The 26,141-nt window shown below is 40.8% G+C and overlaps 1 protein-coding gene across 4 annotated transcripts in view; it reads right to left on the bottom strand.

Moving 5' to 3' along the window:
- Nucleotides 1-26,141, bottom strand: part of LOC136865959 (uncharacterized) — a 191,452-nt gene that overhangs the window by 146,795 nt on the left and 18,516 nt on the right. For all 4 annotated transcript variants that reach the window (XM_067142526.2, XM_067142525.2, XM_067142527.2 and 1 more), the window contains one exon: nt 1,979-2,161. In XM_067142526.2, the coding sequence (XP_066998627.2) occupies nt 1,979-2,104 (126 nt within the window). In that variant the 5' untranslated portion in view covers nt 2,105-2,161. The remainder of the gene's footprint in view (nt 1-1,978; nt 2,162-26,141) is intronic.

Raw genomic sequence — 26,141 nt, 5'->3', positions numbered from 1 at the left:
TTCTTTACTACTACACAACTATTGCAGCTATCTCTAAGCTAACTAAAAAGATTGATTTATCGATTGTAAGCAATGTAAACCGATATTTTCGGTTCTACTAGCATAACAGATCGATTATAAGCAAATAATACAGGGTGTAATTAAATAAGTGATATAAAAAATATGTAACTTGTTGACGATACAAGATGAAAACAGAATTCAACAGATCTTACTACCCAAAAAGAGAAATCGTAAAAATGTACGTGGACACTGTATTAAACGTTGAAAACGAGGACATGTCCGCATAAATGCGGATGTGTGGTAACCCTAAATAGATGTCTTGCTCAGGTAACTTTCTATAGATCTCACTATAGGCAGGTTTAGAAGCCTGAGTATCTTTGCCTTACATTTTCTTCCACCCTACCACCATTTCCTTGCAGCACACTGCTGAAACTCATTCCACTGGCATTAATGCACTCCCTCAGTGTGTATCCACCTAGTTCCACCTTCAAGTAACACCAGGCCGAGCCAGGATCGAACCTGTCAAGTTGGGGTCAGCAGGCCAGCACTCTACCATCACAGCCACTCAATCCAACTGATGCAGAGAATTTTCATGCTGAAGTCGATTACAGTGAGGAACTACACATCATACTGTAAAGTACCTGGTAGTTGCTAAATTGGAGTAGTGAAGTCAGTATAACTGATTGTTCATTATGATCTTTGCAATATAAAAGATATGGAGGATGAGGACAACTGAAATGTAAGAGGTTCTTCTTAAAATGAGTTATTTATAAGGCGTGATCAAAAAGTTCCCATCTGACGGCATTGCTGCAGTGGACATGCAATGTAGCGCAGCTCCGATGTGGACATATAAGCATGGATATGTAGGCAAAGGGATTAGTGTGGCAGTCGTTTCGTGCCAAGGTGCTTGCGTTAAATATGGCCATGTAAACTACGGCAACACTATTATCAAATGCATCCAAACAGGACCAACACACTGTTATTCTGATCTTGGCTGCCGAATGACAAACACTGGTGGACATCCATCGGAGAATGAAGACTGTGTATGGGACAACATGTCTGTCAAAAACCACTGTTGTGATTTGTAACATGTAATGGTGTACAATGTTCCGCGCGGGTCGCGTTTCGACACAAGACGCCGGCCGATCTTGAAGGCTAGACTCATCCATTACGATAACAAGCAGGCGGTGGGAAGCACTCGAGCACGTGCCCTATAGTCTTGATCTCTCCCCATGCGATTATCACACCTTTGGTCTCCTCAAAAAAGGCCTTGAAGGGAAGATGCTTCCAGTCAGACGAGGATGTGCAGTAGGTGGTTACGGACTTCTTCATGCAGCAGGACACAGTGTTTTACCACACGGGGATCTTCATCCTGGTGCGTCGATGGGATGAGTGCCTCAATGCTCACAGCGATTTTGCCCGATTGGCATCCTGATTCAGGACTGTATGGCCGTTGAAAGGTAACTTTTTGATCACCCCTCATAAAATACGTAATATTTGAAGCCAGTTCTTTTCAGTTTTGATTCAGTTAATTCATAACTGTTAGGTTCTTCAGTCTGCCAAAACTAATTTTGAAAAAATATTTTTAAACCACCTGAAAAAGAAAACATATGGTAACAATAATATACCTGAAAAAGAACCTAAAAGTTATAAATTATTTATAATATTCAATATTATTGCTCGCACTAAGCTTCACCTAGTTATATTACTGCTGAATGCTTTACTTCTACTTGGATTTTGAATGGTCTACCTACTTCACATCATTATCTTTTTCAATACCCAAATCCTCTGTTTTGAACACATACAATAGATTTCTTCACATAAACATTGTGTGTTTAAAATACAGCTTCGAAAACCTAAGAGAGATTATCACTGATTCCTGTAAGTGTTACATGTTTAAGGAAATGTAAGAAAGTACTTGTACACACATAAAAAGCAGAATCAAAGAGTTTAAAATTATACAATATAATTAACTTACCCCTGTCATATATTCAACCACATTTTTCCAAGTTGAACACACACGAGATGACTTCAGTAATGACTTCCCATCAAGATTGGAGAACACGACTTCCAAAATCTCTGGCTGAAGGAGAGGTTGTGTCATCGTTGAATATTTAGTCCACAACAGATATTAAATATAATTCTCTCTTCCTTTACCTACCTGAAAAGATTTTAAATCTCAAAATAAGGCAATTCTTAAATATTTTACACATAAATATTGGTTGAGAAACTGATATATAAATGATGATGATGGTGGTGATGACTTTTTTTAAGCAGCAAAACAATTAGATTACCAATATGCAGGAGAGAGCCCACCCACCCACTGAGACATATTGGACCGAGCAAGTGGCTATGAGGTTTGGGCCACGTAGCTATAAGCTTGCTTTTGGGAGATAACGGGTTTGAACCCCACTGTCAGCAGTCCCAAAGATGGTTTTCTGTGGTTTCCCATTTTCATTCCTGGCAAATGCTGGGGCTGTACCTTAATTAAGGCCACGGTCGCTTCCTTCCCATTGCTAGTCCTTTTCTATACCATTATCGCCATAAGATCTATCTGTGTCGGTACAATGTAATGCAGTTTGTTAAAAAAAAATATGTATATAGATCGGCCAAAGAAAGACATGGGCTCAAGATAAAAGACCGGATTTCAATGCTTCCCAAAACCTAATACTGTTGAGGTTGTAGACTGAAAGCTGACTCCAGTAAACGGAAGTAACGCTAGATTCAGCCGGCGCCTGTGTTTACCACACCTGCATTACTTGCTATGAGTCTATGGAGGTGAAATTCAAATACTGAAGGTGTATGATGATACACAGTGCATTTGCATTTACATCTACGTCTCTCATCAGAGGTATGAGAAAAGGTAATTAGATACTTTGAACATACTGTACTATGCTAGAAAGGCCAAATCAGAATGCGGTGATGGTGATTATTGTTTTAAGAAGAAGTGCAACTCGGCAACTACCCTCTCTTAACACTAATCAGAAGTTATAACAAAGACTGACTGAAGGAAGAATGAAGGTATTGGTGAAAGAAATGAATGGGCCACAAAGGGCAAGACTCCCTAGGCTTCGTAAACAAAAAATTGTTGGGGTCGGAGAACAAGAGTTGACCAAGAGAGGTTGGATAGAAAAGACGAAAGTGAGGACCTGGCACAAGTCAAAGCAATGCCAGGTTTGGCTAGGGGTTTCCGTCGTTGGCAACCCATGCACCCAGGACGAGAGCTCTTGGGAGTTCCCCTTTCAGTTGCCTCTTATGACAGGCAGGGGATACTGTGGATGTATTCTGAGTCATCCAGGAAGTTCTGACAAGGAAAGGCCACTGTCAATATGGGGAGCATGGTCAAACCGGGTCCATCCAAAGGAACACACAGCTATGTTCATATGTAAACTTTGTAATCACGGAAGGAATAAGATGATACTGAAGGTGTAATATGATGAAATATGACAAGTTTCAAATGTGAACAATGTATTGATTTCTTATGAAATTGTACATGTTATTCCACAATACTGGTCAAGGGAACCATACAAGCCAATTACAGAAAGTGTAAAAGTGGGCAATCAAAGGATGCTCAACATACATATATCTTCATTATACAGGGTCCGGCAAAAAGATCTGATGTTTTTAAACTGGCTGTAGCTTCAGTTAGGAAAGGCGCATGCAGATTGGAGAGAAGGGGATGAACTCCACTTTCTATGCCATCTTATTTGTGATGGAGCTGTGAAACATTACAAGTCGGGCGTTTGCTGTGCAGACATGTTTTAAGACAAGTGACTCTCTGGCTGCTACACAGTAAAGATTTCAGTAACATCTCAATGTGGGCCGACATGGTCGAGTTCGCAGCTGCAACACATTTTGGCTGTGTGTTAACAACTTCAGAAACATCTGCATAGGCATCCAAACGGAAATCAACAGGACAGCCAAGAATCGCCTGTATGCCTGAGAACATCCAGGCAGTGAGCCAAGCATTTCAGAACAGCCTTGAACGTTCGTCATGCTGTCACACCGCTACTCTGTGTCTTTCTGAATGGTCGGCGAGGAGAAACCTGCATAAACATTTTAGGTTCAACCCCTATAAACTGGTAGCTACGCACAAGTTGAGTATCTGTGATTGCGAAGGTCAAAGAGCTTTCTCCATGAAAATGCTGGAAATGATGAGTGATAACATGATTATCATGATCAGTGACGAGGCACATTTCCATCTCTTCAGTTATGTAAATAAGCAGAACTTTCAATACGGGTCTGACACAAATCTACACATCCTGCACGAGCATCCACTTCACAGTGAATGGGTGACGGTGTGGTGTGAGCAGCTTTGGGACAACTGGACCATATTCTTTCGATGAGGGCGATCATGCTGTTACAGTGAATTTGGACTGCAACTTTCTGGCATGGGAACTACACAGACACGCAAATATAAAGATAGGAACTTTCCACCTTTATATTTGCGACCATTAGAGTCATCAATGCGGATAATCAAGTTAATAGATTATAATTATAATACTACACAGACACTTTATTGATTCGGGTTAACTTCTGGTTCCAGCACGATGGTGTGACAACGCACACAACTAGGGCTTCAATGGTAGTTTTAAGCCATATGTTCCCTGGATGTGTCATTTCCCGCCGTTGTGATGTTCCATGGCCGGCTCATCCACCTAATCTCAGGGCATGTGATTATTTTCTTTGAACCTATCTTAAAGGAAAAGTTTATAAGGCCAAACCCCACATATCAAATGATCTCAAGAAAGCAATTCGTCCCAAAATTTTGTCAATACTGGAAGATATGGTACAGCACACAATGGGGAACTTCAGAAACAGGATTGAGGAGTGCATGAGAAACAATGGACACCATCTGGAGGGTGTTATACGCAAAACTAAATTGTTGTTCCACGACATTTCTTCCTCATCATTATTAAATGGCAACAATGTTTCTTTTCAATGAATGAATAAATATCAACATACATTTAAGTACATCCATTTTAAATTTCGAAAACCATCAGAGCTTTCTGCCAGACTCTGTAGATGGCTATGCCTTTCAATGCTTGGTGTGCATGCCTCTGTTAATTAAGTATACACCTCCACAGTCATCTATTTGCAGCTAGCTCCATAGGTTTATTTCGTTCCATACCTCTTATTGACAAATCATCAGAGTCTAACCATCACTGCCTTGGTCTCCCTCTCCTTCTCTTACCCTCACAGGATGAGTCTGTTATTTTCCTAGGTAACCTATCCTCCAATTAATCCAATTAATCCTCCAATTAATTACATGTAACCAATCCTCCTCCGTTAGCTTCATATTACCCCATGACCGAAGCTGGTTTATGCGTAAAGCTTCATCCATGGAGTTCACTCCTAATTTAGCCTTTAAATTCGCATTCTGAATTCCTTCCTGCCATTGTTTCCATCTGTCTGTACCAGCAAGCATTCTTGCTACTTTCATGTCTGTTACTTCTAACTTATGAAAAATAAATACAGGAGAGTCTCGTTAATCCGAAATAATTGGGACCGGAGCCTGTTCGGATTATGAAATTTTCGGATTAACCAGAAAGTATTTTCTAATAATAATGTTATTGTTTTTACGTCCCGCTAACTCTACTTTTTCTGTTTCCGGAGATGCCTAGGTGCTGGGATTTTCTCCCGCAGGAGTTCTTTTACGTGTTTTGGATTAACCGGAAAATATTTTCTAATAATAATGTTATTGTTTTTACGTCCCGCTAACTCTACTTTTACTGTTTCCGGAGATGCCTAGGTGCTGGGATTTTCTCCCACAGGAGTTCTTTTACGTGCCTGTAAATCTACTTATACGAGGCTGACGTATTTGAGCACCTTCAAATACCACTGAACTGAGCCAGGATCGAACCTGCCAAGTTGGGGTCAGAAAGCCAGCGCCTCAACCGGCTGAGGAAAATAGTTTCTACAATACACTGCAGTACATACTGTAATTTGAAATGTCCATTCTTTGGCAGTTACATTAATAATTTCAATAAGGAGATTAAAAAAAAAATTGAATATTTCAGTTTGGATTAACCAGACTTTCGGACTAACGGGGTTTGGATTAACAGGACTCTACTGTACCAAGTCTACTGAGGTTTCACTCCAATATAGCAAAGTCAATCTGAAAACAGACCCATGTAAAGACAGTTTTATCTAAGATCTCACTTCTTTCTTACAGAATACTGCTAACCACAATTGGAAGCTCACTGCACTAGCTTTGCTGCATCTTGATTCAATTTCACTTATTACATTACCATCCAGCGAGAATACATATCTATCTACCTATCTATAATAGTTCTGTCTGTACATTGCTCAGAATAGAAAAAGAATGGTATTTTTGTATTGGTCGTGTCCACAGTAACAAGGAAATAAACTTTTTAATTTTCTGTCTGTCTGTATGTATGTATGTATGGGCATCATGAGAAAATGGCTGAAGAAAATTTAATGAAAATTGGTATATAAAGTCGGGGAATGATGCACTACAATCGAGACTATAAATAATTTTATTATCGCTGAGTAAAATGGTATTTTAGGGGAAGGCTTAAAATTTAATTCTGAAATATTTATGTTCTTAATGGTCCTATCGATAAATACTACATAACTTAGGTTATAGAGAATTAAATTTACAATCGTTTATGTCTTATACGTTTTTACTGTACCGGCTATGATGACAGAGATATTTGTGAATTTCGATTTTTGTTGCTAAGTCCATATCAACGCCGAACTACGAGAAAATGGGAAAATAGAATTTAATGAAAATTGGTATGTAAAGTCTGGGAATAAGGTTCTACAGTCTAGGATATAAATAATTGTTATTCACGCTGGATGAAATGTTAGTCTAGGGGTAGGTGCCTAAAATTTCATTTTTAAAATACCTATGTTATTGGTCCTATTGAAAAGTATTACATACCGCAACAAAAGTTATAGAGAATGCAAGTTCCAATCACTTATGTCTTATACATTTCTTGTTTTCTTTTTTGCAAGTTGCTTTACATCGCACCGACAGATAGGTCTTATGGCATACAATTACGAGGTTTGCCATACAGGGGTTCCATCATAAAGTATGCCAGACCTTGAATTACCATGAACAAGGCCCAGATTGCTTGTGCAGACTCCGTGACCAACACTGCGAGAAATATCATGCCTTACAGTGCAAGCGTAGGCAACAAATGATCACCCAGCTTGCCAATGAATAATGGACAATTAAAAGTGCATACAAACTTGGTGACAATAAGTGGAAAGATATTTTATTTATTTCTTATTATTATGGCAACGATGGGACAGGAAAGGGAAGGAAGCGGCCGTGGTCTTAATTAAGATACACCCCCAGCATTTGCCTGGTGTGAAAATGGGAAACCACGGACAACCAGCTTCAGGGCTGCCGACAGTGTGGTTCGAACCCACTATCTTCCGAATACTGGCCGCAGCTATCGAGCTTGGTTATACAGTTTCACCGTATCAACTATGATAATAGAGTACCGGTGATGAATTTAGACTTTTGTCATTTAGTCCATATCACTGCCAAGCATTGTTAACATGGAAATATTGTTTAATCGTGTTAACTGGTGATGGTTTTTGTCAAGACTGTTTTAAGGTGCAAAACCACGTGGTCATTGGTCCGTATTGACAAGGAAAAATGTGAAGATGATTATAAAAAATTAGAAAAATCATGAAGGAAGGATCGCTTGAAGAATAAAACAAGAGGAAATCATGAAAGAAGGAAGGATTGACTTTCATTAGATGCTCTAATATCCCAGAGAAACTAAATGTGAAGGTCTACAACATCGAAAGCTCATAAAACTGATCAACAATAACATTACATTGACCATTGTTGAGATGTGATTTGTCTCTTCTGCTGCCACTCACTCTGATAGATGGGATTAATTCTGTGTCCCGAGTAAAAATGGCATGCCTGAATGTTGGCGGAACGTAGCTAGCGAGTTCGATAACTTGGCACATTCTACATAATTGTCCTATCAATGATGGGTACTGCAGCTAGTCCTAAATATCTGAAATGATCCACCTGTTCCAGTTTCATATTTCTTACATGACGATCAGTCTTCACAAGTTTCTGCCCTACTGACATCACTTTAGTCTTGGAAATGCTAATTTCCATATTATACTCACTGTACCTCTTTTTCAGTCTCCAAAATATTAGATGAAATAAACAGAGCAAAACAAATAATTGCTGAATCCAGGAAGAAGTAGTGGGATGATTCCAGTAATAACCTGGAAGTGCTAGTTCAATAATGTTATTTGCTTTACATCCTACTATCTACTTTTACTGTTTTCAGAGATGCTGAGATGCCAGAATCTTGTCCGGCAGGAGTTCTATTATGTGCCAGTAAATTTACCGACACGAGGCTGACGTATTGGAGCACCTTCAAATACCAGCAGACTGAACCAGGATCAAGCCTGCCAAAGTGGGATCAGAAGGCCAGCGCCTCAACCATCTGAGCTACTCAGCCCGGCAAAGATTAGGTCAAGCGGCAGGGAAAACATTCTGGACAGTAGAAAAAGAAGGGAAAAAAGGAAACGAATAGTGTTTTAGTTAAATCAGGTGAACTCATACTAGATTTCAGCAAATCACTGGACAGGTCGAAGGAATATGAAAATGTTCCAAACTTTGGGCTGGGAAGCCTTGGGAGTAAGCAGACGAGATGTTTGACTATGTGGTATGTTTCAAGCTGTCAGTGGTGAGTTGGTGTGGAATGACATAAGTAGAAGAATAAGGTTGAGTGGAGCTTTTAAATGTAGGAAACATCATACTATTAAGATAAAGTTGGAATTCAAGAGGACACATTGGAGCAAATATAATTTATAGGATGAGGAGTAAGGGATTGGAATAAATTATCAAGGGAAATGTTTGATAAATTTCCAAGTTCGTTGAAAATATTGAAGGAAAAGGTAGGTAAACAACTGATAGGGAATCTGTCACCTCAGCGACAGCCCTAAATGCAGATCATTGATAACAGATGATGATGATGATGATGGAATATTTTGAATATCTTCTCAACGTAAAGGGAAATCTTTCTGGGGATGTTGCAAACAAATAAGCTCATGAAAAAGAGGACAATGATGTTGGTGAAATTACACTTGAAGAAGTGGAAAGGATGGTAAATAAATGCCATTGTCATAAACCAGCAGGGACAGATGAAATTAGACCTGAAATGGTGAAATATGGTGGGAAGGCAATGATAAAATGGCTTCATATATTAAGATTAGCATGAAGTATTAGTACGTTACATTCAGAGTGAACAAAAACAGTAATTGCACCTATCTATAAGCAGGGGAACAGGAAGAATTGCAACAACTATCAAGGTATCTCATCGATCAGTATACCAGGCAAGGTGTTCACTGGCATTTTGGAAGGGAGGGTGCCATCAGTGGTTGAGAGTATATTGGATAAAAATCAGTGTGATTTTAGACCACATGACTGTCAGAAACAGATTTTCAGTATGCAACCGGTAATTGAAAAAATGCTAAAAGAGGAATAGACAGTTGTGTTTATGTTTCGTAGATCTAGAGAAATCATATGACAGGGTACCAAGGGAAAAGATGTACGTTCTACTGGGGGACTATGGAATTAAAGGTAGATTATTAAAATCAATCAAAGGCATTTATGTTGACAATTGGGTTGCAGTGAGAATTGATGATAAAATGAGTTCTTGGTTCAAGGTACACACAGAGGTTAGACAAGGTTGTCATCATTCACCTTTGCTGTTCACAGTTAACATGGATCTTCTACTGAAAGGTATAAAGTGGCAGGGAGGGATTCAGTTAGGTGGAAATGTAGTAAGTAGTTTGGTCCATGCAGGCGACTTGGTCTTAATGGCAGATTGTTCTGAAAGCCTGCAGTCTAATATCTCAGAACTTGAAAACAGGTGCAATGATATGAAAATCAGCGGTTGCAAGACTAAAGTGATGTCAGTAGGTAAGAAATCGAAGAGAATTGAATGTCAGGTTGAGAATACCAAGCTGGAACAGGTGGATCATTTCACATATTTCAGATCTGTATTCTCCCAGGATGGTAGTATAGAAAGTGAGTTGGATCAAGGTGGAGCAAAGATAATGCAGCGAGTTTGCAGTTGCGATCGAGAGTATTCTGTATGAAAGAAGTCATTTCATGGATGAAACTACTTTACACTGTTTTCAGAACAGCTTTGCTGTATGGTAGTGAAAGCTGGGTGGACTCAGGATATATCTGAAGTAACAAACATGAAAGTAGCGAGAGGGTGGTACAAACAAGTAGGAACAATGGCAGGAGGGTATTCTGAATGAGGAGATAAAGGGTAAGTTGTGAATAAAATCAAGTGATGAGGCTTTACTTACGAACTGCCTTCGGTGGTGGGGTCATGTGAGGTAAGAGGAGTAGAGGGAGAACGAGATGATGATGGTTAGACTCAGTTTCTAATGATTGAAAGGTAAGAGATAGAGAACTAAACGAGGCCATGAGTTAAATATAAATACAGGATTGTGGCAGAGTTTTGTAAAATATCAGAGGCTTGCAGACTGAATGCTGAAAGGCATGGCAGTCTATAATAAAGACATATGTATTTATTTATTTAAAAAAAATCCTTCTTCATTAGAGTTTATAGAAAGTCTCTGCCCCATTTTAATCAATGTTTGCAGTAGAAGTGGTTGATGTGTACTGTTTGTTCAAAATACGACTGCATTCAGCTATACCACGAACTATTGTTGATTTACGTTCATTGCTCTATATCTGGCTCTTTCACCAGGCAGAGCATACGGTAAATCTATGTCTGCTCAGTTAGTCAGTTCATGGTGATATAGTGGTTCCTTTCGTTCTAACGTCCCTAGCCCCTGAATGATCAACACATATTCTATTCTGAATTTGTTCTATTGCTTTCTTGCATTTGTTGCATTCACAAATTCTTCTTTAAAATTCATCATGTCCTATTGGTAATGGAATACTCATGCGATGACTGTACATGGTCCACTGACATGCTTGTTTCTCACCATCAACCAGCTACCCACTGTGATAAATCAAACACAAGCACAGCTTTGCACAAGTGCAATCGTATTTTTGAATATGCAATACCAATCTTCTTTATGAGCACTTCGTCCTTTTTTTTTTTTTTTTAATTTTTGTATTTCTAAACAAGATTCTGAATGATGTATTTGGATGATCAACATGGCTTTAAGACATTCATTTGTCGTTGAAAATTTCTGTGATCCTCAGAAATGGTTAACTATTGAAAACACCCTATCTATGGACCTATTAGTGCAGGAAGTGACAATATGAATTCATATACTTTCTTCAAGTCAGATAACTTATGTCTTGCAGTTTCAATTCCATTGGAAAAGATAACCATCGCTGTTAAGCTGTCAGTTTTTCTTCAGCCCACTCCGCTAAAAGATATCATCAATCATCATCGATGATCTGCATTTAAGGCTGTTGCTCAGGTGGCAGATTCCCTATTAATTGTTTACCTAGCCTTTTCTTTAACTTTTCAAAGAACTTAGACATTTATTGAACATTTCCTGAGACAAATTATTCCAATGCCTTACTCCTCGTCCTATAAATTAATATTTGTCCCCATTTGTCCTCTTGAATTCCAACTTTATTTTCATACTATTATATTTCCTACTTTTAAAAGCCCAACTCAAGCTTATTCATCTATTAACGTCATTCCATGCAATATCTCCGCTGACAGCTCGGATCATACCATGTGATCGAACATCTCCTCCCCTTACTCGCAGGTCTTCCAGTCCAAACTTTGCAATATTTTCGTAATACTATTCCTTTGTCAAAAATTGCCCAGAACAAATCATGCTACTCTTCCAGTGCTCTAATCATCAAGTTGTCCTAGGGTGGGGTCCCATACACTGGAATCATACTTTAATTGGGGTCTCACCAGACTTATATGACCTCTCATTTACCTCCTTACTACTGCCCTTAAATACTCTCATAATCATGTGGAAAGGTTCACTCACAATCCTGCAACTCATTTACTACTCTATAAAGTATAATATCATCTACAAATAGTCTTATCTGTAATTCCAGTTCTTTAACAATATAATTTTTTTATATATAAAAAACATTAAGGTCCAATTATAGTGCTCTACCCCCCCCCCCCCCCCCCTTAATCATTACAGAATCGGATAACACCTCAACTACTCTAACTTTCTGCGTTATTTTTTCGAGAAATTTAGCCATCCATTCTACCAGGCTTTTGCCTAGTCCAATAGCTGGCATTTTCGTCGGTAATCCCCCATGGTCTACCCTATCAAAAGTTTTGGATAGGTCAATAGGGATACAGTCCATTTCACCTCCTGAATCTAAAATATCTGCTACTGTATATCTTGCTGGAATCCTACAACTTGAGCCTCTCTAGAATAACCTTACCTAAACCCAAACTACTTTCTATCAAACCTGTTAGTAATTTCACAATGTAATCAGAAATAATGCAACCCAAGTGCTTACAAGCAACACATGTGAAGCTGACTGGCCTGTAATCATTCACTTTATGTTTATCACCCTTTCCCATGTACGATGGGCCTACTATTGCAACTCTCCATTTATTTGGTAGCACTTATTCATGTTCTTGTTGTTTGAGTCATCAGTCCATAGATTGGTTTGATGCAGCCCTCCATGCCACCCTATCCTGTGCTAACCTCTTCATTTCTATGTAACTATTGCATCCTACATCTGCTCTAATCTGCTTGTCATATTCATACCTTGGTCTACCCCTACCGTTCTTACCACCTACACTTCTTTCAAAAACCAACTGAACAAGTCCTGGGTGTCTTAAGATGTGTCCTATCATTCTATCTTGTCTTGTCGTCAAATTTAGCTAAATCGATCTCCTCTCACCAATTCGATTCAGTATCTCTTCATTCGTGATTCGATCTATCCATCTCACCTTCAGCATTCTTCTGTAACACCACATTTCAAAAGCTTCGATTCTCTTTCTTTCTGAGCTAGTTATCGTCCATGTTTCACTTCCATACAATGCCACGCTCCACACGAAAGTCTTCAAAACATCTTTCTAATTCCGATATCAATGTTTGAAGTGAGCAAATTTCTTTTCTTAAGAAAGCCCTTCCTTGCTTGTGCTAGTCTGCATTTTATGTCCTCCTTACTTCTGCCATCATTAGTTATTTTACTACCCAAGTAACAATATTCATCTACTTCCTTTAAGACTTCATTTCCTAATCTAATATTTCCTACATCACCTGCCTTCGTTCGACTGCACACCATTACTTTTGTTTTGGACTTATTTATTTTCATCTTGTACTCCTTACCCAAGACTTCATCTATACCATTCAGCAACTTTTCGAGATCTTCTGCAGTCTTAGATAAAATAACAATATCATCGGCAAATCTCAAGGTTTTGATTTCCTCTCCTTGGACTGTGATTCCCTTTCCAAATTTCTCTTTGTTTTCCTTCACTGCCTGTTCTATGTAAACATTAAAAAGGAGAGGGGACAAACTGCAGCCTTGCCTCACTCCTTTCTGGATTGCTGCTTCTTTTTCAAAGCCCTCAATTCTTATCACTGCAGACTGATTTTTATACAGATTGTAGATAATTCTTCGTTCTCGGTATCTGATCCCTATCATCTTCAGAATCATAAATAGCTTGGTCCAATCAACATTATCGAATGCCTTTTCTAGATCTACGAATGCCATGTACGTGGGCTTATCCTTCTTGATTCGATCCTCTAAGATCAGACGTAAAGTCAGGATTGCTTCACATGTTCCTACATTTCTTCTGAAGCCAAATTGATCTTCTCCCAACTCAGCTTCAACTTGTTTGTCCATTCTTCTGTAAATAATATGTGTTAAAATTTTGCAGGCATGAGATACTAAACTAATAGTGCGGTAGTTTTCACACCTGTCAGCACCGGCTTTGTTGGGAATAGGTATAACAACATTCTGCCGAAAATCGGATGGGACTTCTCCTGTCTCATACATCTTGCACACTAAATGAAATAACCTTGCCATGCCGGTTTCTCCTAAGGCAGTCAGTAATTCAGAGGGAATGTCATCAATTCCAGGTGCCTTGTTCCTATTGAGGTCACTCACAGCTCTGTTAAACTCTGACCTCAAAATTGGGTCTCCCATTTCATCAGCATCAACAGCCTCTTCATGATCCAGAACCAAATTATCTACATCTTTACCTTGATACAACTGTTGGATATGCTCCTGCCATCTTTCTGCTTTGTCTTCTTTCCCTAGAAGTGGCTTTCCATCTGAGCTCTTAATATTCATACACCTAGATTTCCTTGATTTTCCTGTATGCAGCATCTACCTTTCCCAGGACCATACAACCTTCGACATCCTTGCACTTCTCCTTCAGCCATTCTTCCTCAGCTACCTTGCACTTTCTATCCACTTGATTCTTTAATCGCCTGTATTCTTTTCTGCCCTCTTCATTTCTAGCATTCTTGTATTTTCGTCGTTCATCAATCAGGTCTAGTATCTCCTGAGTTATCCACTGATTCTTAGTTGATTTTTTCTTCCTTCCTAACATTTCTTCAGCAGCCCTACTGACTTCATTTTTCATGACTCTCCACTCTTCCTCTATAGTGTTTCCTTCAGCCTTTTCATTTAGTCCTTGTGCAACATGTTCCTTGAAACAATCCCTCACACTCTTTTCTTTCAACTTGTCTAGATCCCATCTTTTTGCATTCTTTCCTTTCTTCAATTTCTTCAACTTTAGATGGCATTTCATGACCAACAAGTTGTGGTCAGAGTTCATGTCTGCTCCTGGGAAAGTTTTGCAATCCAACACCTGGTTTCTGAATCTCTGCCTAATCATAATGAAGTCTATTTGATACCTTCCAGTGTCTCCAGGTCTCGTCCACGTATACAGCCGTCGTTTGTGGTGTTTGAACCAAGTATTGGCAAGGACTAAATTATGATCAGTGCAGAATTCAACCAGCCGACTTCCTCTTTCGTTTCTTTGTCCCAATCCAAATTCTCCTACTATACTACCTTTTCTTCCTTGGCTTACCACTGCATTCCAGTCTCCCATCACAATTAGATTCTCGTCACCTTTGACATATTGTATTAAATCTTCTATATCCTTGTATATTCTTTCGATTTCTTCATCATCCGCTGAACTAATAGGCATATAGACCTGCACTATTGTGGTGGGCATTGGTTTGGTGTCTATCTTGACGACAATAATTCTTTCACTATGCTGGTCGTAGTAGCGTACCCGCTGCCGTATTTTCTTATTCATTATTAAACCAACTCCTGCATTTCCCCTGTTTGATTTCGTGTTGATAATTCGGTAGTCGCCTGACCAAAAATCCTGTTCTTCCTGCCAACGTACTTCACTTATACCAACTACATCTAACTTTAGCCTATCCAGCTCCCTTTTCAGATTCTCTAACCTACCACAACGATTCAAGCTTCTAACATTCCATGCTCCGACTCGCAGAATGTCAGTATCCATCTTCCTGATGATCGCCCCCTCTCGTGTAGTCCCCACCTGGAGATCCGAATGGGGGACTAGCTTACCTCCGGAATATTTTACCTGGGAGGAAGCCATCATCAGTACATCATTCATATAGAGAGAGCTGCATGTCCTCGGGAGTTAGTTACGGCTGTGGTTTCCCGTTGCTTTCAGCCGTGTAGCAGTATCAACACAGCTAAGCCATGTTGAGTATTATTACAAGGCCATATCAGTCAATCATCCAGACTGCCGGCCTTGCAACTACCGAAAGGCTGCTACCCCCCTTTCAATGAACCATTCGTTAGTCTGGTCTCTCAACAGATACCCATCCGATATGGTTGCACCTGCGGCTTGGCTATCTGCATCACTGAGACACGCAAGCCTCCCCACCGCGGCAAGGTCACATGGTTCGCAGAGGCACTTATTCATACAAACAGTAATCAAATAAGTACTTCAGATATGGCACTATATTCCAGCCCATAGCCTTTATTATACTCCCAAAAAACTTATTAACCCCAGATTCCTTTCTAGCTTTCAACTTTTTGCATCTTTTTGTAAATGTCTTTATTATCATTGGTAAATTTCAGTCATTCACCTCCTCTATCCGGACATTATCCTTACATCCAACTACCTTTACATGCTGCTGACTGAGCCTTCCGTAAGTCCTCACATATACACTACCATCGTTCATTAATAATCCTTGGAATGTCCTTTCTGAAACCTGTTTCTGCCTTAAACAGACATGCCAACTTTCAAAAGTAAAAAAAAACAGGAGAAATTTGGCAGCGAATCGCGACATATGACGACGCATCACTGATGGTAGAAAATGTACTAATTCATTATAATTCAATACATTAACAACTCTATTTGGCCTACATATATATATTTTTCATTATTTATATGTGAATACTAAATACATGACATGCCTGAACTTTAGGAACATGCAACTTCTCATCCTTCAACATGCTGAACACATTACCACTAATTGTTGTTCAACACATCCGTAGCTGACTTAGCCCTCTTCAGAAACTTGGAACTAAATTTTTGCTCAAAGCACTTGCCTTGCTGAACTGATTTTAAGGTTAAACGTTTGTTGCAAAGTTTGTTCAGACAGCAAGGATCAGAACTTTTTTGTCTTTGTGACTCTGCTAAAAATCCTTTCACATTCTGCAGTGCTATGTGGAATTGATAAAATAGCAAGCATCACTTTAGAGAGTCTGTCATATTTAAGTACACCATCAGCTGATTTCATTTGACCTACCAATGCCCATGGAACATCAATTCTTCCTTTTGCCAGGTCTGTTTCTTTGAGCTGAAAGTTACAGAACCGGAAGTGCAGAATATCAGTTTCTTTATCTAAATGTTCTGTTTCACTAGTCAGAATGTTCGGAAACTTGTTAATGAAAAATCTAAGGCTAGAAAATAATGCCTTACTTGTTGCAGAAATATTTGCAACTTCTGCATTAATTAAAACGTCTTTGAACAGAAATTTGTGTACCATGTAGTCACATGATGAAGAGAAACGCTTTCTAACAGACTTAAAGAATATGAACTTTTCCTCAGACTTCAAGGTGTTCACTAAAACAAACACAGAGTTCCCTACCATCAGATCATAATTATCCTTTTGATTTGCTGGAGTATGATAATCTACATCAGGGAGAGAGGAAAAGCTTCTAATAATGTGTGTTTTCACAAATTTGCCATCACATTCTTCAATAGTTCCTACAAAATTGACTTCAATAAGTGGATGTGTGGCATGCTTGGCTGAAGAGCTACATTTGGATTCTCAAAGATATCCATAAAACTTAAAAGGCAAAAAGATTTATGTAAATTTGATGAAAGGAACATGAACAGTCTTCACGTGACAAAGCATAGCTCTTAGTGTCATCAGTAGTTTCATTTTTTTGGGGGTGAAACCGATGACAGGGTTTTCCTTTTAACTGAGGAGTGTGGTGAAATGTTATGACAATGCTTCACCTTTTCAGACAAACAAGACACATCTGCACTTTAACTGTACTTAGGAATTTTGTAAGTATTCAAAGATCCCATCTGAGAATCCTTACTTACAATTTTGCTCCTGAATAAAGCAACCAAAGGGTCCCACTGCAGCAAAATCCTATCTAAAAACCTTTTTAGTGATAACCATCGAGTAGGCACATGCTTCAGAATTTTCCTGATCTCTGTGTTGTGTAAAGTCTGAAATTCTCTGAACTTATCTTTCCTCTTTGCACTCCTTTCCAGATAATAAACTACTGTATATCAATTATACTTTCATCTACATTTACAAGTAAGCACCCCACACTCTTCTCTGCAGCAAGATTAATTAGGTGACAAGAGCAGCCTACAATGATTATGTTACTATTTTCCCGCTTCAACCATCCTGCCACACTATTCTTTAATTCTACCATTACTGGAGCATTATCAGCACCAAGAGCTAGGCAGTTTTTTAATGGAATGCAGAATTCCTGAAAAGTTGAGAGCAAAATATTAGCAATGTTAGCTCCGTAGCATCCCCTTCTAAATTAAGCACATAGAGTAGACAACTCTGGATTACATTGAGTTCAGGCCTAAAAAAAGATCCAATACATTTTTAAGTTGCTCTTTTTGCTACCATAAGTAGCAACAGAAAATGCATTCACCTGCAAATGTGATACAATTTTCGCCCTTTCTTCCATGCACATTTCTGTAATGATAGCCGCTGTTTTCGTTCCAGCACACCCATATCGTTTATCAATTTCCAAATCAGGAAACATTTTGTGAAACAAATGTCCCACTTGGTCGGCACAATTTACAGGCAGGTTATGTTCTAAGATAAATGACATAAATAAAGCCTCGGCATTCGTCACAGGATTTACATCTTGGTTTTTACATGACAAGTTCAGTTTCTGGTTTCTTTCTGCACACTGGACACTCTCCTTAGGTTTCTTTTTTTGTACATGTTTGAGTATATCGCACTTCCCGTCATGCCCAACTGAAAAAACACACCTACATATAGTACAGAATGTGAACATTGGTTCCTTCCTGAATTCACTGAAACATGGGAACTCTTCCCTATTAGCACTTTTAAAACACTGCATTGTATTTCTTTTTAGACATTTTGACCAAAACAAATATTAAGACATACAATCAAGAAGCACTACTACGTGACGCAACATGAGCATTTATGCAGATCCTGCCCCGGGTAGACGTCTGTGGCGTGCTACTTCTGAGGTTAGGTTACTCGCTTGTGACTTCCACTTCCTATTATTAAGCTATTTGAGTATTTGACTGTATTACAGACCAAAGACGAGCACATGGTTGGTCACCGTGCCCCGTACTGCCATCCAGTTGTGATTATTAAAACTACTATCGACCAGCCATATATCGATAGAACGAGGAAACACGCAGGAGTTTAAAATAATACGAAAATAATTGAAATTGCTCTGAAAATCGAGGGATCAGTCCCGGCAATCGTGAGATCGGGAAGAAGAATGAAAAAGTGGGAGTCTCCCGCTTAAATCGGGAGAGTTGCCATGTCTGTTTAAAGTATCTATATATATACTACCAATCACAACATCAATTCACATACTCAATTAACGACTTGCACTCGCAACTCTTGTTAAACAACTCTACTCAACCCTCAAGACTCCCTCTTGATATATACGTTGCCTGGCCAGGCTTCTAGAGGAATATGACACAACATGTTTTCTCATAATTTTGAGAGTCTCCAATAACTTATTTACACTGACTGACAGTGACAATGCAACACCAAGGAGGAGTGGTTCGAAAGGGATGAAAGTTGGGGAAAAAACAGAGACGGCACGGATGAATAATTGATGTTTATTTCAAACCGATATGCAGGTTACACAATGCGCACGGCATCGACTCAGTAGGATGTAGGACCACCGCGAGCGGCGATGCACGCAGAAACACGTCGAGGTACAGAGTCAATAAGAGTGCGGATGGTGTCCTGAGGGATGGTTCTCCATTCTCTGTTAACCGTTTGCCACAGTTGGTCGTTCGTACGAGGCTGGGGCAGAGTTTGCAAACGGCGTCCAATGAGATCCCACACGTGTTCGATTGGTGAGAGATCCGGAGAGTACGCTGGCCACGGAAGCATCTGTACACCTCGTAGAGCCTGTTGGGAGATGCGAGCAGTGTGTGGGCGGGCATTATCCTGCTGAAACAGAGCATTGGGCAGCCCCTGAAGGTACGGGAGTGCCACCAGCCGCAGCACATGCTGCACGTAGCGGTGGGCATTTAACGTGCCTTGAATACGCACTAGAGGTGACGTGGAATCATACGCAATAGCGCCCCAAACCATGATGCCGCGTTGTCTAGCGGTAGGGCGCTCCACAGTTACTGCCGGATTTGACCTTTCTCCACGCCGACGCCACACTCGTCTGCGGTGACTATCACTGACAGAACAGAAGCGTGACTCATCGGAGAACACGACGTTACGCCATTCCCTCATCCAAGTCGCTCTAGCCCGGCACCATGCCAGGCGTGCACGTCTATGTTGTGGAGTCACTGGTGTGCAGGCCTCCTTCAACCAATCGACGGGAAATTGTTCTGGTCGATATTGGAACAGCCAGGGTGTCTTGCACATGCTGAAGAATGGCGGTTGACGTGGCGTGCGGGGCTGCCACCGCTTGGCGGCGGATGCGCCGATCCTCGCGTGCTGACGTCACTCGGGCTGCGCCTGGACCCCTCGCACGTGCCACATGTCCCTGCGCTAACCATCTTCGCCACAGGCGCTGCACCGTGGACACATCCCTATGGGTATCGGCTGCGATTTGACGAAGCGACCAACCTGCCCTTCTCAGCCCGATCACCATACCCCTTGTAAAGTCGTCTGTCTGCTGGAAATACCTCCGTTGACGGCGGCTTGGCATTCTTAGCTATACACGTGTCCTGTGGCACACGACAACACGTTCTACAATGACTGTCGGCTGAGAAATCACGGTATGAAGTGGACCATTCGCCAACGCCGTGTCCCATTTATCGTTCGCTACGTGCGCAGCACAGCGGCGCATTTCACATCATGAGCATACCTCAGTGACGTCAGTCTACCCTGCAATTGGCATAAAGTTCTGACCACTCCTTCTTGGTGTTGCATTTGCTCTGTCAGTCAGTGTACAATGAATGGATTTTCCTATAACTCTCTAGTGCCAAAGATATGTTGTTCTGAATTATTACTGTGTGTTGCACAATACTCCATTGGATTTATACATCATATCTACAGGTAATAATAAATTATATACTATTAATTACATGTTCTTACATTAAATAAACTCATATTAATATACACACAGCAGATGTTTCATGATATAACCTCACAATGATCACGATTTATAGCAAATAACTATGTAAATAATAATACTAATAGATGTAAACAACTTCATAGCCACACCTCATAAGTCATAATAATAATCATCGCGCTCGATATTTCCGTTATCAGTGTTCTCTCCAGAAACTTTAGTCAGATGGGAGGCAGGAATGAGTAGCCGGGCGGGGTAAACAACGTAAAAATTAAATATGATAACATTTAAATGTATTCCCCTCTGGGCATTAACAATAATATCATGCAGGTAAACATTAAATGTATAACTGAACTATTTTAGTGTAATCAACGAGACATAACAGAGTATTTTGACTTTCTAGTGTTCCATAGCCCGTTCACAATCATGTAACACTGGGGCTTACTATTCGGTTGTTGTGGGGTACCGTGCGGGTTTGAAATGTCATGCGGAATGAAATGCTCACATGCGATTCTATGCTACTCCAGACATCGATTGCGCACGACACAACGTGATAGTCAAGTTAAACCGATGCAATTACGCTGACAATAATGAAGATTTGTCATTTAAATAAACCATTTTACAGTATTCATGTTTTAATTTGGAGCACCCATTGACTCAAATATGCATTAATTATGTAACTGCACATATCTAGGTTATGTTAGCCTGGCGGTCTGTAAAAATGGCTGGGCGGCCCATTAAAAAGGTCCTAGGGGGAACATTGATTATTTACCCATGGGTTAGAGAATTGTTTCCAAGTTATACTAGTCCATAACTCTTGCATCAATATGCCCCCTATAACTTGAAACAATTTCAACAGTCCATCACATTGTCGACTTTGCCTTGGTCGTAGATAATATCTTCTCTTTTCCTCGACGTCACTGGATGTGCTCTCCTCCTCTTGACCGGATCGTGCTGTGTCAGGGATCGGTGTCACCTCGCTGCCAGCCTCTTCCTTGGTGGTAGTCGATGCGTTCTGTCATCAGTAGCCTCTTCTCCAAGTGGACCCGTGGCAGTACCAGGCTTACTCTGTATGAAAAGCGGTTGGGTGACTCGCCGGAACTCCGATGTATGGACCTTGACAGGAGGATTTGTCTTTAGTAAATAGACACCATGGCCCAGCTGCTTATCCACCTCGACGGGACCAACCCACTTAGGTGCGAGACCTACGTGAAACCTTCGAATCTTCTTATTCATTGGATAGTTATGTCGCAGCACTTGTTGGCCTGGTAGGAAGATCTGGGTCTCTTCGACATCTTCGGCCTTGGCCTGGGTAAAGGATCTCTCCTTGCCTAAAGCTTGCTTCTCCTTGATGTTCTGCTGCTGCTGTTTATGCTGCCACTCTGCTAGGGAAACAGCTGCATCATCTTGACCAGAAGAGGGTCCTACAGGGCTTGTCTTGTTCATGCCATAGCTTGATTACTCCCAGATCAAGTTCTTTCTTGATGATCATAAGGACAGGTTCATTGGGTTTGCTCTGGTGATTTTGTGGAAACTCCCTCCCGACAATGGTGCTCCTAATTTCAGGTTCCTTCGCCAGATGCCCAGATAAACAGTCTGCTCCTATGTTCATCGGTACTGGGGCGTGACACACATCAAAATCAAATTCTGCGATTAACAGAGCCCAGTGCGTCAATTTAGATTTGGAGCCAGAGACCGAGTTCAACCATTTGAGAGCTGCGTTACTGGGGTGGAGCTGCAACTTCCTTCCCTCCAAGTAGCCAAAGAATTTGCCCATGGCCCACACCAAGGCTAAGACTTCCTTCTCGGCAGTGCAGTAGTGTTGTTCGGTGGGAGATAGCTTTCTGCTGGCATACTAGATGATGTCCCTTCTGCCGTCACTCCTCTTCTGCAATAACACTGCTCCTAAGCCGGAGTCGCTGGCGTCCGTCTGCAGGCACATCTTCAGTTGAGGGTCAGGATGGGCTAGACCGGGAGCATTGCATATCACAGCCTTAATGCCTTGGAATGCTACCTCTTCCTTGCTGGTCCATCGGAACGGGCGGTTGTTAAGGAGTAGATCGGTGAGTGGTATTGCCATCTCTTCAAAGTGTGGCACGAAGCTGGTATACCATCCACACAAGCGTAGGGAATGACGTACTTGTCTCTTGGTCCACGGGCGTTAGCTTCCTTGATAGTTTGATTCTTCTCCGGTTGCCTTTCTAAACCTTCAGATTTTAGGACATGGCCAAGATATTCTACGCGGGACTGGGTGTAGTGGCACTTCTCTAGTTGGCAGGTTATCCACAAATTTTCAGCCGTTCCAGCACTTTCTTCAGGTGTACGAGGTGTTCTTGAAAATTCTTGCGGTGGATTAAAATGTCGTCGAGACACACTCGGCAGAAATCTCCAACCTATCCTGACAATACCTCATCCATCAGTCGCATGAAGGTTGCAGGAGCATTATTCAGTCAAAAAGCATAACTATACTAGTACAATCCCCTTGGTGTCATGAAGGTGATGTATTCACAAAGACGCACACAAAATGCTGTCAGATGCATATATTCAGTGGTGGTAGTGGTGGCGATTCTTGTTTTAAGAGGAAGTACAACGAGGTAATCATCCTCTCTGAACAAATTAGTGGAAAAGAAATTTAAAATAAAAAACAAAATTATTTATTTAACAAAGGAATTTGGAAAAGCAGTACAAAATAAAACAAAAACAATTACAGAATTAGGCCGAAAAAATTACAAATGAATCAAAAGGGAATGTGCATTCCCTGAGTAACAGTACACTTGTAATTTATACACCATTGATAAGTCCACTGTCACACATAAAGTGGATGACGAGATCAGCAGTAGTCGCGTCATCGGCTAGTATGCGTTCGAGTGTTTCCTGCAGGCCGAGGCTCCGTCTTAGGCCAGAGAGATCGGCACACTGTGAGGATTTGGGCCACGGTGAAGTCGGCACCACAAGAACACAGTGGGAGGTCTTCCCTTTTTAGGAGATAAGAGTGCGTAGATCGTAAATGACCTATCCTCAGCCTACACAATACTATGGCCTCTCTCCGTGAAGGTCAGAAAGAGGACTGCCACATGGAAGTTGTCTTCTTAATTGCACTCAGCTTGTTGGGAGTTTGGATAGCTAGCCATTCCGATTCCCAGGACGCCAAGATGGTTGGACATAGCTGAGAACATATATCCTTAGTAGGTACATTGACAGGTCTTGGAGGTAAAAGTACAACTTCCTTTGCAGCTTCATCCGCAAGTTTGTTTCCCACAATCCCAACGTGGTCTGGAAGCCACGTGAAAGTGATTATGGTGCCAGCATCACTTAACCTGGCTAGAAGGTCATGTATCTGCTGTACCAGTGGGTGTTGCGAGAAACAGGTTTCAATAGACTGCAGAGAGCTTAACGAATCGGTACACATAAGAAAGTGGCTTCTTTCGTCACGCAGTGCAAACTGCAGAGCCTCTAAGATGGCGTAAAGCTCTGCAGTATACACGCTACATACTCTAGGAAGTGAGATCTTCATGCTCATATCATCAATGATGAAGGAGCAACTAACATTATCTCCGATTTTAGAAACATCAGTGAAGATATGTCTCGCAGCCGGATACTGGTGAACAAAGTCCTGGAAATACCTCCGATAAACGGAGGAATCTGTGCTCACCTTGGGTCCACGGAGTAGATCTAGACGTATATCCGGTCGTGGAACCAACCACGGAGGTACCTCGCTAAGAGTTTGTTCAAGACAACCACCAATATCGATATTCAAATCATGACACAAGCTATCAATTCGAGACCCAACCGGCCATGTGGCATTCGGCCGGTCTTTGCACCTCTGGTGGTATTGGGTACGATAGATGCATTGATAGCTAGGATGTAGTGGCATTTCACAAATTTTGGCAGCGTACGTGAGGAGTAACTGCTGCCTCCTTATCCGTAAAGGTGGAACTCCCGCTTCAGCGAGTAGGCTGGGAATGGTGCTAGTACGGAAAGCTCCCGTTGCCAGCCTAACTCCACTATGGTGAATACTGTCTAAAAGGCTCAGCACAGATTTTGATGCTAAACCATAAGCCGCACTTACATAGTCAATTCGGGAGAGGATGGTCGCCGTGTAAAATCGTAGCAGTACCACACGGTCAGCCCCACACGATGTGCTGCTGAGAAACTTAAGCATGTTAAGTCTCTTCATGCAGGCAACCTTCAACTGACGGATGTGGAGCTGACACGTAAATCTCTTATCAAAATGTAGAACCCAGGAATTTGCAGGCGTCAAACACTGGTAAGACACTGTTTCGCAAGCGGAGCTCTGGTTCGGGATGCACTGGCCGACATTGACAGAAGTGTACAACTGAGGTTTTCGCTGCTGAAAATCGAAAACCATGTTACAATACCAATATAATGGTCCATTATTGGACATTATAAATTTTCCAGCTAACTCATTCTTGGTTGCCTGCGTTTCGCCCTCGTGTGCTAAGTTAGGCTCATCAGTTGGGACTTAGCACACCACCCAAGACGCAAGGCTAGTGCATACCGTGGAGGCCACTGCATAGGCTACTTGAAGCCACCAGCAGTGCCAATGCACTAAGAGAGCTATGTCTCACTTCCAAAAATTGATGCCTGCCTGGCCATCAAATAATACAGATGTTGACTCCCATAGGGAATTTAAAATATTTGTCCTGAATGAGTAAATTTATAATACCAATATAATGGTCCGTTATTGGACATTATAAATTTTCCAGCTAACTCATTCTTGGTTGCCTGCGTTTCGCCCTCGTGTGCTAAGTTAGGCTCATCAGTTGGGACTTAGCACACCACCCAAGACGCAAGGCTAGTGCATACCGTGGAGGCCACTGCATAGGCTACTTGAAGCCACCAGCAGTGCCAATGCACTAAGAGAGCTATGTCTCACTTCCAGGCATTCAGGGATTCAGTAAGCAGTAAGCAGTAAGCAGTGACTACCTAAGGATGGCATATTTTGGTCTTTTCCAGTCACACATTACTTATGGACTGTTATTATGGGGGCATTCTTCTTATGTATATGATACTCTTCCAATACAGAAAAAAGTTCTCCGAACAATGTATAGGGCTGGTGCAATTGACTACTGTTGACCTTTCTTCATAGTGCTTAAAATATGTCAATTATAAAGTTGTATATTTATATATCTTAAAAAGAACATAAATGAATTCAGTACTGGCGAAAACATTCACCTTCATGATACTTGGGGCAAAGCAGATATTGACATCCCAATTCACAGGCTGTCAAAAACTGCTCACTCACATAAAATCAGTTGTTTAAGATTATTTAATAAATTACCACATTCTGTATGGTCCACTGCTTTACGTTATTTTAAAAGAAAAATGTATGATTGGTTAATAGAAAATCCATTTTATAATACCTCTGAATTCTTAAAATGCATAATGTTAGTATTAAGTTTTATTAAAAGGTGCATGTTCATTTAGCTAATAATTTTTTAATGCTATTTGTTTT

The sequence above is a fragment of the Anabrus simplex genome, chromosome 3 (assembly GCF_040414725.1).
Source record: "Anabrus simplex isolate iqAnaSimp1 chromosome 3, ASM4041472v1, whole genome shotgun sequence".
NCBI classification, from domain to species: domain Eukaryota; kingdom Metazoa; phylum Arthropoda; class Insecta; order Orthoptera; family Tettigoniidae; genus Anabrus; species Anabrus simplex.
This window is presented reverse-complemented; position numbering and strand designations above follow the sequence as displayed.